The sequence below is a fragment of the Sphaerodactylus townsendi genome, linkage group LG05, assembly GCF_021028975.2.
Source record: "Sphaerodactylus townsendi isolate TG3544 linkage group LG05, MPM_Stown_v2.3, whole genome shotgun sequence".
Classification (NCBI taxonomy): Eukaryota; Metazoa; Chordata; class Lepidosauria; order Squamata; family Sphaerodactylidae; genus Sphaerodactylus; species Sphaerodactylus townsendi.
The window spans coordinates 100,641,805-100,655,289 of record NC_059429.1 but is presented as its reverse complement, the minus strand read 5'-3'; the positions used below and the strand labels follow the sequence as shown (position 1 = coordinate 100,655,289).

General features: G+C 45.3%; 1 protein-coding gene across 3 annotated transcripts in view; it reads right to left on the bottom strand.

The window, feature by feature from the left end:
* SOGA1 (suppressor of glucose, autophagy associated 1) overlaps positions 1 to 13,485 on the bottom strand; it is a 110,968-nt gene that overhangs the window by 70,605 nt on the left and 26,878 nt on the right. For all 3 annotated transcript variants that reach the window (XM_048496035.1, XM_048496036.1, XM_048496037.1), the window contains exon 2: positions 8,034 to 8,258. In XM_048496035.1, the coding sequence (XP_048351992.1) occupies positions 8,034 to 8,258 (225 nt within the window). The remainder of the gene's footprint in view (positions 1 to 8,033; positions 8,259 to 13,485) is intronic.

Genomic DNA, 13,485 nt, shown 5'->3' with positions numbered 1-13,485 from the left:
CCATTTCCTGTCTCTGCTCCAAAATGCTCAAGAGTTTCAAGCACTAGCACTGGGCCAAAAATAGCATTCATAATCTGCTTTAAAAGATTTTCTTTCAAAAATGCATATTAACATTCAATAGCTTAAACAGCACTTACACTTTTATGTAGCAGTAACTAATCAGCTTTCACAAATTTAATTTTACAAAGCCGTTAGAGCTCCACTGACACAACCATATGTGTCACAACCATATGTGTCAAAGGGCTGAAAAGTTGTTAGTGAGGCTCTTCCTGTGGCCCAGACCTCATGCATCAGTCTGGCAAACCCTGGGGGCTTTGTACATTAATCAGAAAGCAGTGAAAGAGGAATTCCACTGAGTCATGCTTTGGGATAATGTTTGAAGAATTCATATATTTTCCCAATGACAGAATGCATGAGCTGTGTCCTATACTGGAAGTATACACATCTCTCCATATTTACACAATATCCAAAAGTAGGGAGAGAAGTAAAAATCAATTGCACACCATACGTTGCTGCATCTTTGTAATATACAAAGCAGCTCTTGGTCTTCAACTGTGTCTAGCACATTAAGAAACACCCAGGTTTTCACATACCAGTTCTCTCAGAATTCACAGTTGTTCACAGGGAAAACTGGGACCTTATTACCCTCCTAGAGTCAGAAGGTGTCCACAAAATTGATCAAAATGGAAAGAATGGGAAAATGCAAAGTGTATATCCTGGATAAACGGCTCAGTGATGTCATCTGTGGGGCAACAGACAATTTAAAGATTTCAAAGATCCACAATTATCAGTATGGGTATAAAAACCCAAAATTCTCTAATATGGGTAGAGCAGAATCCTTGAAACTTGGCACAAGCACCCATACAGCTCAATACTCAGACAGCTGAGCCATAAGCAGAGGACTCAGACCACATTGGAAAGAATAAGAACACTGCCAAAGTCCTCAAATTGATGGAAACAATTAATGTAAAGTTGAAAGTCTGAATTGCATCTCCTGCTACTCAGCTCTCAGGACTTTTTTTTAAATTTAAGATTATGGCCATGTCAGGGTCAGCTGGTACTAATTCCAATTAGAACAGTTTCCTGAAATTGTCATCTATGAGAAGCAGAGCCAAAAAGATTGAGTCAAAAAAAAAAAAAACAAGCAATGGGGCAGGAGGCATGGTCGAGGGAAGCAGAAGACCATAGTCAAATAAATAGGCAGTGTAGAGCTAGTCCCTTTCTTATTGGTTGCTAGATCCAAAGGATCAGAACAGCAGCTTATACAGCCACTGCCCTGCCCTGATTGGCTCTCTTGGACCAAAGTATAGACTACCTTTTACACAGATTTGCCATAGGGACTTGCAGCCATACTGCAGCTGCAAGTTCCAGTGACTACTCTATTCACAAGCACCACAGGGATCAAATTCTGATCTGGACCATGGTGCAGAGGGAGGGAGGGCTCTAGTGTTCCCCCAACATTGTTTGTGAGCAGCAGCAGTGTAGTGCTAAAGAACAGGTGTTCTCTAATCTGGAGGAACCAGGTTTGATTCCCCACTCTGCCACTTGAGCTGTGGAGGCTTATCTGGGAAATTCAGATTAGCCTGTGCACTCCCAACACACGCCAGCTGGGTGATCTTGGGCTAGTTACAGTTCTTCTGAGCTCTCTCAGCCCCACCTACCTCACAGGGTGTTTGTTGTGAGGGGGGAAGGGAAAGGCGTTTGTAAGCCCCATTTGAGTCTCCTTACAGGAGAGACAGGGAGGATATAAATCCAACTCTTCTTCTTCTTCCAGGGCCAAAATGGCCCAAGGGCAATTATTTGCCACATTTGGGGGCTGCATGTGCAAAAAGTGAGAAGGGGAGGCAAGAGCCCCTCTTCTCCTGACCCCACAGTTCTATTACAAATTGGACCCCTGTTACACTTTTACACAGGAATTATCACCAGGGACTCGCATCTACAATATGGCTGCATGTCCCCATAGCACACTCATGTAAAATGTAGTATGTGAGACGGGTGATCCCAAACTGACCACTTGTGGAATGGCACTGTGGTGCCCTTCAGGAGCCTGTGTTGCTGGGCTGAGGCTCCCAGAATCCTAGGTCTGAGGTTCCCAATGACCTACAAATAGTCAGATTAAAACATCAGAAAGACAGAACCCAGCAAAGACTTGCAGAGTCATGGAACTCTGAGCAATCCCTTAAAAATGGTTATAACTCATCCTATGCATAGCCACAGGAAAGCTGGCAAGCAGTGTCACAAAGATGGATTACCTTTTTGTTCACATTCTCCACCAAAGCTCAATGAATGAACTCTAGACCCCAGCAGCCCCCAAAACATGGGTCTGTCTGTATGGTCAGAGTGAGGTAGCCAGTAAGCACTATTCAGCCTATAAGCAGCTTTGTGCCAGAACTGCCCCTACTTTCTGGGAAAGCAGCAACTTGTATATTAAAGTTCTGCCTAAAAGTGAATTACAAACATATACACACTTTTTGAGGGTTGTTTGCTGTGATAGTAGCACAGCTGCATACATCAGAGAAAGCTGCTACTTCTAATGTATATGCTTAGGTTAGGATATTGAGCTATCAAGCTCTTTTTCTAATAGGGCAGTACATTGGCTATGGGTTTTATAACACAACAGATGTGAAGGTCAAAGGGTACCAATACAATGCTTTAAAACAATCATGATGGACATGTCAGGTTGGAGAAGAAAGGGTGATGCACCAGGTTATGGGGGCATGGGGGTGGGGGAGAGATGCAATGATCCCTAGGCAGCTAATGGTAGAGAGAGGGTTGCCCTATGCTTCACCTTTTGCAATTATTTATGCAAATTCCCTGCTGAATTCTGGCTATGGGAATTGACAACTGAGCTAGCAGAGAAGCAAGTGGCAGAACAGCAGCTGTCATGGAATTAGCATAGCTTAGAGATGCAGCATGGAAACCAAACTGGGGGAAAGCTCCAGTTATTTCCTGTTTCTGCAAACGAAACACTTGCATGGTAAGACAACCAGCAGCCAGCTGTTGGAGCTTTAGGGAAACAGAATAGAGAATGATAGCCTGACAAGCATATGGAAACTACCATATCTCATCCAACTTAGAAGAGAACCAGCCCATACAAAGACCTGTATAAATGAAAACAGAAGGGTGACAGAGCAAAATAAAAAGCTGCATTTCTGAATCCTAAAAGTTTCTTTCAATGAAACCTATGCCCGTGGCATAGCAATTGTAGCTCCTGTGTTCGTGTTCAAGATGTCGAGTTCCACAGGTTAGCTTCTCAGCAATTAGCAGCACTGACACCCTGAAGGAGCTAATAAAAATATTCAGTCTACCATAGACATTTTTCATCGTCAAGTCACAGATGTAGGATTTCAAGGCAAAAGACGATCAGACGTTCAGAGGTGGTTTGCCATTGCCTTCCTCAGCATCACAGCCTTGATATTCCTTGGTCATCTCTCATCCAAATATTTGCCAAAGCCGACCCTGTTTAATTTATGAGATCTGACAAGATCAGGCTAGCCTAAGCTGTCCAGGTCAGGGCATTTCGTCTACAGAAAGCCCAAACTGCAGAAGAGTATCTAAAGTGCATGGTGCATAAACATAAAGTATACCAAACCAAGCTACTCCTGTGGAAGTTATGTTAGAACGGCAGAGTTCAAAGCAGGGCTGAAATGAGATGCCCAGTTCCCACAGGACAAATTCTTATAGGGAGCCAACAAACGCCCAAAACGTATTGGCCAGACACCCTAAAGATGTCTGGTGAAACTACTTCAGAAAACACCTAAGCTGAGCCTATCACAGCTTCATCTATAAGCAAGAAAAAATCTTGGAAACAACCTGCCAGTCAAAAGAAGGCAAGATTATGCTGCATAGCTCCTGAACAGGCAAAAGGCCTATCCATAAGGAAGTCAAAAAAGGGGGAAAGCGTGTGGAAGTCTGTGTGTGAGGCAAAGGAAAACGGGGAACAAGTATTGCCTCATGCTTGGTTTTTGTTTTGTGAGTTAATAAAAATAATCTTCTGTCTCAAACAGCTACGTAGAACATACAGGGACATGAGGCTGGGATAGAAGTGTGGATGCTGGAACCTTATACAAAAAATTAGAAGGAAAACTTGCAACCTGACCCAGAAGACTTTAGTCTGGTTAGGTAGAACCCCCTGTCCTACTCAGACCCATCTGTGCAAAGAGTCTTCCTTATCAATGCAGTTAAAATCTCTGCAGTCCCTGCTTTTGGCCCCCCTGGGCAGCACACAGGCTGACACTCCACCTGACATCCTTCATGCTGCCACCTCCTGATCTACAGACTAATGCCAATAGATGACACCCCCCAACCCAGTGCATTATTTATTGACTGTCCAATTTTGCTCATCGTACTATGTGTAATCTGCCTTGAGTCCCTGTGAGAAAGATGGGACTATAAATTACATAAATAGATAGATTCAGAATTCTCACATATCAACAGCTCTGAACTATAATACCCCACAGGGCAGCAATGTGCCTTTGGAAGAGGCAGTAGAGGACGCAAATCAAGACTTCTGACACCACTCTGCTGCATCTCACATTGCATTTTTAAAAATCACCAAGTTGTGGGTGGCAGTGGCTAACTCTGCTTTTAAGCAGCCATGCAAGCGTATCCTGTTAATTATAGAGCAGTTAGCACTAGATGCTAGGGCGGAGACCATCAATCATTGTGACAACCTTCATTTCCAGAATCAGGCATATTCTGGTGCCTGCAGCACTTGGCAACAGACCCTCTCTTTTGTGTAAAGGCCTCGGCTTGGCTTAGCCTCAGACTTTGCTCAGCTTCCCATTTGCCACAATGCAAAAGCACTCTGCAGCAACATAAACAATGGCACGTCACTGTGAATGGAGAGGCTGCTTGTGCCCACTATTAGTGAGATAGGACAAATGCAAGCAAAGGGGCTGTCTGGGAAAACAGTTACAGGGAAGACTGCCAACAGCAGTGATGGGCATTGATTCTTCACCCTCCTCCTAATGGATGCATTGGAAACCCCAGCAATAACATGCCAAAATAACCTTTGATGAGGGAATGGCATACTTCTCTTGCACCGTCTAACTGTACACATGAAAAAGCACCTTTCAATTCCATTGTTTCTTTTTCTCTCTTAACCACCAGGAAAGATCCGGTGAAAGGTCTATTCAGTTGCAAAAAGAATCAGAGTTCTGTATTTCCCTCCCCTGGAGCCCCTTGGAACAACCAAAAATATGACAACTCCTTCCACAGTCTATCAGACTTTTTTCTCTCACTATGAGTACTCAAAGCACATACAAAACACAAGGATGAGAGAATGTACCACAGCAAAAAGTGTAATAACTGTGCCACCTAAAATAATGTTTGTATTAATAGATTGAACTGAAGTATATTGTTGCTTACTTCAACCAAAAAAACTTTGACAAAAAAATGTATGTTGCACCTCTCTCAACTGCTGTTTATACAGCATGCAATTCAATCACAGATCTCCAATGTAACACATAATTTGCCCTGAATTCCACCTACTCTAAAGGAGATCCGGGCTATGCACAAAGATGCTGTCAAGTGGCCACTGGCATCCCCAGGATTTCTAATAAATCTGAACATTCATCATTACCAAGAAAGTGGAGAACAAAGAATTTGGAACGAATCTAAATCAAATGTCTGGAAATCATCTGTCCTGAACAGTGCTATTTGTATACGATGTTTATGCAGATCATTGTCAGGGGAAGTTCAAAGGTACTAAAGCTCTGCAACAAAATATTCCCACATTTGTAATCATCTCAAAAGGAATCTCTGGTGATTTCTAGGCAGTATAACACCTAAGCCTGCCTCATGATGCAACCTAGTCCATCTTGATTTCCCCCTGGTGCCCAGCCACCCTGGCTAGGCTTTTATCATTTCTCTGACACCTTCTCCTGCCCTTTCCTACCCCAGCTGTTTGCACTTTTATCCCCTGTTGAATACCTAAACCATTAGATAAGAAATCTATAGCCAAGAGACCAAAGCTACAAGCCTGGGAGGCAGCAAGAAAGGGTGCATTCATTTAACAGACTATGTTGTCTTGCGACGCCGGGAAACTGCCACACTGGAGCAACATATGCACCCGCAGCTGGCCGGCACAGTCATCATGCGAAGACCTCTCAGGCAGCGTAAGGGAGGGGCTCGGACTCTCTGGTCAGCTGCTTAGCTCCATGACTGTAAAATGAACTGACAAGAAAGCATATCCCTTATAACTAGCCCTTCCCTGTGAAGCCTAAAAGGCCATGCAATGGAAAAAGACTGCAGACTGGAATAGGGAAAAGCAGAAGACCAGCTGCAGCTAAAAGAGGCCGTTCCTAACCAGAGCAAGAACACAAGCATACACACCCATTGCACTGAGAACAACATGTTGTAAGGTGTGATACAAGCTTCAACCATCCCAATGTGATGCAGTGAGCAGAGAGGGTAAGCCCCAGGCAGAAACCTCCATACACTAGCTGTTAAGGCACTAGCTGTTAAGGCACCATTTTTCAGTCTCCTATGCTCACAAGACTGTTGTGAGAGTAAACAACCACTCTAAGGCTGATTCCGCATGGGCCAAAAACAGCAGTGTGAAAATGGTGTGAAAATGGTGTAAAAGGGTTTATACTGTTTTCACACCATTTTCACACTCCCACCCCCCCCCCCCCCCCCCCCCCCCCTCCTCCGCCCCACTCCCCCCCCCCCCCCCCCCCCCCCCACCCCCCCCCCCCCCCCCCCCCCCCCCCCCCCCCCCCCCCCCCCCCCCCCCCCCCCCCCCCCCCTCCCCCCCCCCCGCCCCCACACCCCCCCCCCCCCACCCCCCCCCCCCCCCCCCCCCCCCCCCCCCCACCCCCCGCCCCCCCCACCCCCCCCCCCCCCCACCCCCCCCCCCCCCCACCCCCCCCCCCCCCCACCCCCCCCCCCCCCCACCCCCCCCCCCCCCCACCCCCCCCCCCCCCCACCCCCCCCCCCCCCCACCCCCCCCCCCCCCCACCCCCCCCCCCCCCCACCCCCCCCCCCCCCCACCCCCCCCCCCCCCCACCCCCCCCCCCATGTAAAAGGGTTTATACTGTTTTCACACCATTTTCACACCGCTGTTTTTGGCCCATGCGGAATCAGCCTAAAGCTCCTTAGAGATAAGAATGCAAGATTCTTCAGAGAACACCAAGTCTCTTCTCCCAGGCAAAGAGAGAAAGGCTAAGAGCCTGCAATTGGTGACTAAAGCCTGCAATGTGAGACCAGCCCCTCCCCAGAAACTCACTGATTGGCCAGTTCAAAATTATTTCATAAACTAGCCAGGAATTAGGAGCTCAAGGAAGCTTACTGCTCAGCGGCATTTCAAGCAGCTATTTCACACACACACAAAAAGGCTTGAACCAGGAAGAATTTTCAATGGAGAGTGGATATTCTGTACTCAAAGAAAATAAAGAAAATCAAGTTAGGTCTGCACCAGCAAAAGATTGAACCTTGGACCTCATAAGCATCATCAGTCACATCTGTATACATTTTATTCCATTTGTGTTAATTGTGGGAAACATAGCTCTGAAGCCCTTGCCTACCCAATCTTCAGAGATTTCACTTAGCTAGTAATTTCTCCAGACATTTTGCACAAAATGGCTTATAGCAAAATCAACAGACACTAAAAATGTAAAAAAACCCACTAAGACAGTAAAATAATTTATTTAAAAGCAGCATAGTAAATCATGAGCCAAAATAGCAAATTTCATAGACTTTAAGAACTAGAATTTTTATATTCTCAAGATGAACTTTATAACTTATGCCAAATGCTGCAACTGTGAAGTGAGATAACAGCATTGTGGAACATACAAGACCTGATTCCAGGAGCCACTTCTGAGGAGCTGCACATGATTTATGTGAAGACAACCTCAGAACTAATTCCTGGTTATCAGAATTATGAAGTCATTGCTTAGAGAGATGCTGTTAACATGACTGATCTACATGGGCCAATGAAATGGTACACAGAATAAAGGAGCTCCTGATACTTAATGCATTCAAATGATACCTCTCTTGCGAAATAAGACAACTGGCAACTGCAGGCTTACTTTGACATCTTGTTCAAGGCTATGGATGAGTTCTCCATCTACTTGGCCAGTCTGTGCCACACGGAGACTGCGTCGTTCCGCCTTACGCAAGCGGTACTGCAAGATACGGCACGTCTTACTGGCTTGGTCCAGCTGCTGCCGGAGTTCCTGTAGCTGGTAGACATCTTCCTCCATGTAGACGTCTCTCATCTCCAGCATTTCAGCACGTAGCTCCTCAATCTCATCCTGTGAAAAACAGGAACAATGGTCAAAAGATCAACAGGACATAAAACCGAAGTTTCTAGCCTACTGCATTTATAGGGAACATCCTTCACAGGCACAAGGTCCCAAAACATAACCTCATCAGAATGGGTACTTTGTAATTACTTCTAAATCTTTCCACCCATCTCGCACCCTCTTTCCTTTCACAGATTATTCTGCCACTGAACAGAGCAGCCAAGGAAGGTGTAACAGCAGGAGGCAAACCAGTAAGGTGATCTAGAAAGGTATTAAAGACACTGGAAAATTTGATGCACACCACATATGGGATAAGAGACGCTTTATGCTTAAGACACCTGCATATAAACATACCTTATCCCACCTACAGGTAAGAGACTATTTCTCCTGTGCCCACATACATATGAAAATCATCAGAAGAAATGATAGCAGGGAAACGGAGTAGAGGATGCAGCCATCGACTACTGGCAGAGGAGAAATAAACATCTATTTTTTGAAACAGGACATCATCAGAAATACAGATGGGGTGGAAGTTTCAGTAGAGAACTAAATTACAAATACCTATCCCTTCCATTGTCCAGAATGTGACCCAGGTTTGGTCCATTAAACTATCTTACAAAAGGAAAATGCACCAGTAATATTCCATTAATTTACTTTGATTATGTATACATGTCTTCAGTTTGCAAAGAAAACTTGGGATTTCCCAAATTTTACTTCCAATATCTGTAAGTTATTGATGCAACCCTTAGCCTACCAGCACCCTAGAAACATTTTAAGGGCAATGCTAATTCTCTCATTGCAATTCTGAACTCTTCTCTACTTCTCCAAACCACACTTGAGAAACAGACGAAACTAACAGCTACAAATCCAGGATTTACACAAGAACATTAGAAAAAAATCCCACACCTAAGGCTCCAAATCCATCCAGGACCAGAGTATAGCCTGCTGATGCTAATACAGCTAATTGGACCTGGGAGGTTAAATGCACCATAAGTACCACACAGGCAAAGCTAGGGTAAATGACTGCCGAAACTACACAGCAAGAAAAAGGGAAACACAGTGCCAGCTTGTCACTTGGAGAGCTCTACTGCAAAGAACCACTGGGAGACCATAACAAAATGACATACTGAATATGCCAAGTCATTCCTGACCCTGTCTGTGACGCACTCAGTCAATGGCCAAGGCACAACAACAACAACAACAACAACATGCATTACTTATTGCACTTTAAAAAAAATCCTACGTTTTAATACAAAATGAGAAACCGGTGGCAAAACTAGCACCAATCATTTCCCCTGAAGAAGTGTCAAAACTACTGCTGTGTATTTCCCCTCAGGAGAAAGGAGGCTGAGAAAAAGTGCCCCATGCACACTAGAAAGAGGTGTGTGGATGTACAGTGGAGAGTTCCTATGGAGTCCAGAAATACCTACAGAAGTAGAGCACAAGCAAGGAGACACTAAACACTACTGGCAACAACTTAAAAGATCAAATTCTAAATACAACCAATTTGTTTTAGCAGACCATGAAAGCAAGCCAAAGTACATTGTGAGCACCCGTCTGCCGGCCACCCCTGCAAGTTGGCCATCATGACCTCATAGGGACTCAATTACCCTTCTGAAACAAACAAGATGTGACTCTGGCTTCTGATCTTAAGCTCTTTACTTCCATCAGACAGTTAACAGCACTACCGAAATCCTCAACCCATGGACCACATCAAACCCCTCTCTCCTACCCTGCCTCCTTTTTATCCTTCAGGAGGTCCCCTCCCTCCTGAGAGCTGTTCCAGCCTGCGAGTGGCTGGCCTTGGACTGGCTCTTCAGCTTTCCTGGCCCTCCTCCTTGATTGCAGCCTGGCTGAGGCTGGTTTGGCCCTGCCTCACACTAAGCTGCAGAGAACTGCTGATTGGCCAGGGCAGCTTGGCTAGGGTTGTGCTGCCTCCACTCGTTATCTGGAACTGTAGAGGTCTGCTGTTGTTGCTTAGACCCCCTTGCCATTTCTCTGAAGTTTCTCCCAGCTTCTGGCTTCCTGGAGGTCCCTGCTTCTTTTGGTAAGTTGGCGGGATGCCAATTGTGCAGAGCTCCACTGTCTCTGGGAGGGCATTTTGTGATGAGGGGGGTGGAACAGGTTGCTGGGTGTTGGGAGGCAGCCCTGTCCCTGGACACACATTCAAGAAGCCATGGCCCAAAGAAAGCATAGTAACCATACTTTCTTCAGTAGACATGCTTCCAGAGTTACAGGAGAATTGCCACAAAGTTGTGTGTTCTTGTTGTAGAAAAGCAACCCAATGAACTCAGCAAGGCAGAGAAAGCAGGGTCTCAAAGAAATGAGAAAGGCCCTTCCATATGGCTTCAGTAATTACATGTCCTGTACTAAAGGGCTCTGGTATAGATAATTGTGAACACACTCTTCCCACAGCAGACTGGGTGTACTCTATATTTAGTGTTAGAGCTCTCACTGAGTGGTAACAGAATCTGCATTCCTGGTTTGCCAGACGGCCCTTGTCCCTGGTACCAAAAGGGCAGTAGACTGCTTCCCCATAGCTTCCATGTATGCCTTTCAGCTAAGGCCTATTTACAGTGCGTGCACACGTACACACTTTAAAGAACCTTCATTAACCACCAGTCCAGAGCAGACACTGGCTAGAACATCATCTGCATGTCCTTAAACCAAGCGCACTGCTGTTTGCACCATGGAATTCTGGTTGTGTTTTCAAGGGTTTTGTTCACATTGCCACAACTGTGAACTACTATATATACTCGTGCATAAGTCGAATTTTTCAGCACACTTTTAATGCTGAAAAAGCTCCCCTCGACTTATACACGGGTCATTACAATTTTTGGGTGTTTTTATTTTGATGGCCAGCAGGGGGCGCAGTTTTATGCTAGTCATTCTGAGAAGCGCATGGACGCGCCCGCCCTGCTGCCTGCAGGGTGGGCAAGGATGAAGCCGGCAGCTTGGCCTCGCTGGCTGCCGGGAAAGCGCCCGCCCCGCTCCAACGGGGCGGGCGAGAGGGGAAGCCCGCGGCGCAGCCCAGCCGTGAGCAGTTGGTGGGCCCGCCCTGCTGCCTGCAGGGCGGGCAAGGATGGGGCCAGCGGCTCAGCTCGTGGAGCCACAGTGCAAGGGCAGAAGAGCCGCATGCAGCTCTCAAGCCGCAGGTTCCCTACCCCTGTCTAGTGGCACCAAAATTTCAGGGTACCCTCAGACGACACTCCTGATGATACCAGCCAAGTTTGGTAAAGTTTGGTTCAGGGGGTCCAAAGTTATGGACCCCCAAAGGAGGTGCCTCATTCCCCATTGTTTTCAATAGGAGCTAATAGTAGATGGGACTACCCTTTTGAGGGTCCATAACTTTGGATACCCTGAACCAAAATTCACCAAACCTGGGTGGTATCATCAGGAAGGTCTCCTAAAGATACTCTGAAATGTTGGTACTGCTAACATAAACAGTTATTGTTGAGACCATATTGTTCTTGTTGACCCTCTTTTCCACTTACAGAGCTAGTTTACTGTTTTTCTTTGAAATAAATATTCAAAAACATTTAACCTACTGATGCCTCAATTAATGTAATTTTATTGGTATCTATTTTTATTTTTGAAATTTACCAGTAGCTGCTGCATTTTCTACCCTCGACTTATATGCGGGTCAACTTATACACGGGTATATACGGTATTACTTATTAAAGCATGCTGAGCTACATTTCAGCACCATTATCATCTCAAGTCATTTGTGTCCTTCACCAGCTGAATCAGATCAAGTATCCTGAAGACAGTGGATGTTGTTGTCATGTAAGTAGAAGTGGTATGGAATGGGGTTGGTTTTGGTTAGTCCACTGCTTAACAGCAACTAATTGATTATGTTAATCTTTGCCTCCATAGCATAAAGATTATAGTTAATTATCTATTGCTAAGCAGTTTGCCTTTCCTCACTAGTAGCTGAAGAACTTGAGCATAATTCTTGTCTTTTCTTTTGGCCACCCCACCTTGAACAGCTTTTATTTATTTAGAAAAATTATATGCTGGCTCTCCAGATACAGGTTTTATACCTAATCCACCAGCAATCCCTCACTGATACAACTTGGAATTGGGAGCAATACTAGTTCTAATGGAATTTTGACCCCCAGGGCTAACCATTCAACAGAACATCACTTTCCTTTACCAGTCTCAACCATGTGAACATAAAAAAGCCTGACAGACTGGAAGAATAACTTCAATATCAGAAGGGAACTCACCGAACACAGAGCCTGGAGCGAGGGCGGCTCAAGAGAGAGATGCTTGTTTCTATAAATGTTTTACAAGGAGATAAAGAGGAAATCGTGGGTAGAGATGGGATTCTCCAAGCTTAAACAGCAGGAACAACTAAACCCAAAAATGTAGGTCAACTAGAAGGAAAAAAACCTGCGTTCTATTGGATAGAAATATTAGCAGGCTGTGAAGTGACAGCAGCATTTCTTTCAGAAGTATACAAGGTTGCTCCAGTTACAACTGCTGCCTGCCCTTCAAGTGCAATCAAGAGAAATACGTGCATCTCCATTTATAGGTCAAGCCTAATCGTAGTAGGCCCAACAGGGAAAACTAGCTCAAATCACACTCAGCATGGGCAGCTTCAACAGGAGGGATGAAAACAATTTCACCACAGCAGCTGCTGTAAGTGGGCAAAAAGGGGCAGAAACAGTGCCCGGGTGCTTCTGTTCTTGCCAGCTTTCTATAATGCTGCAGTTCAGCTTGATAGAGAAAGGGGGGATGCAGAACTTACCTCCACCACCACCCCTCCACAGTGAATATGGGTGGAGCGTCCATTTTGTCATTTCCCCTCTCAGCTGGAGAAAATTAGATTTTTATTTTCTCCAGTTGCAGGGAGGGGCCAAATTGGGTGCAGCATAATCTGAATGTTTTCATTTATTGCAGGGGCTTCCTGCTTTCCATGCAGAAGAAAATGTTCCACTCTCCTGGCTTTCCACAAATGATGAAAACCAGAATTATCCAAGAGGGAAGTTCTATGCAGGCAACAGAGCTGCACTGTACTGAGCAAGTCACAAAGTTATTTGGAAAAATTATCAGGGACTGTGGTCTATATTTCTGTGTACAGCTTGTTGAAACTAGAATCCTACTATAGAATTGTGCATCATTTAATGTGTCACGTTAATACTTCTGCTTCGCTTCAATTCTGCTTTTAGAGTTCTGGTTGTTTCTACAATTCAAATTGTTTATTGAATGTCCCATTCATCACTCTGTAATC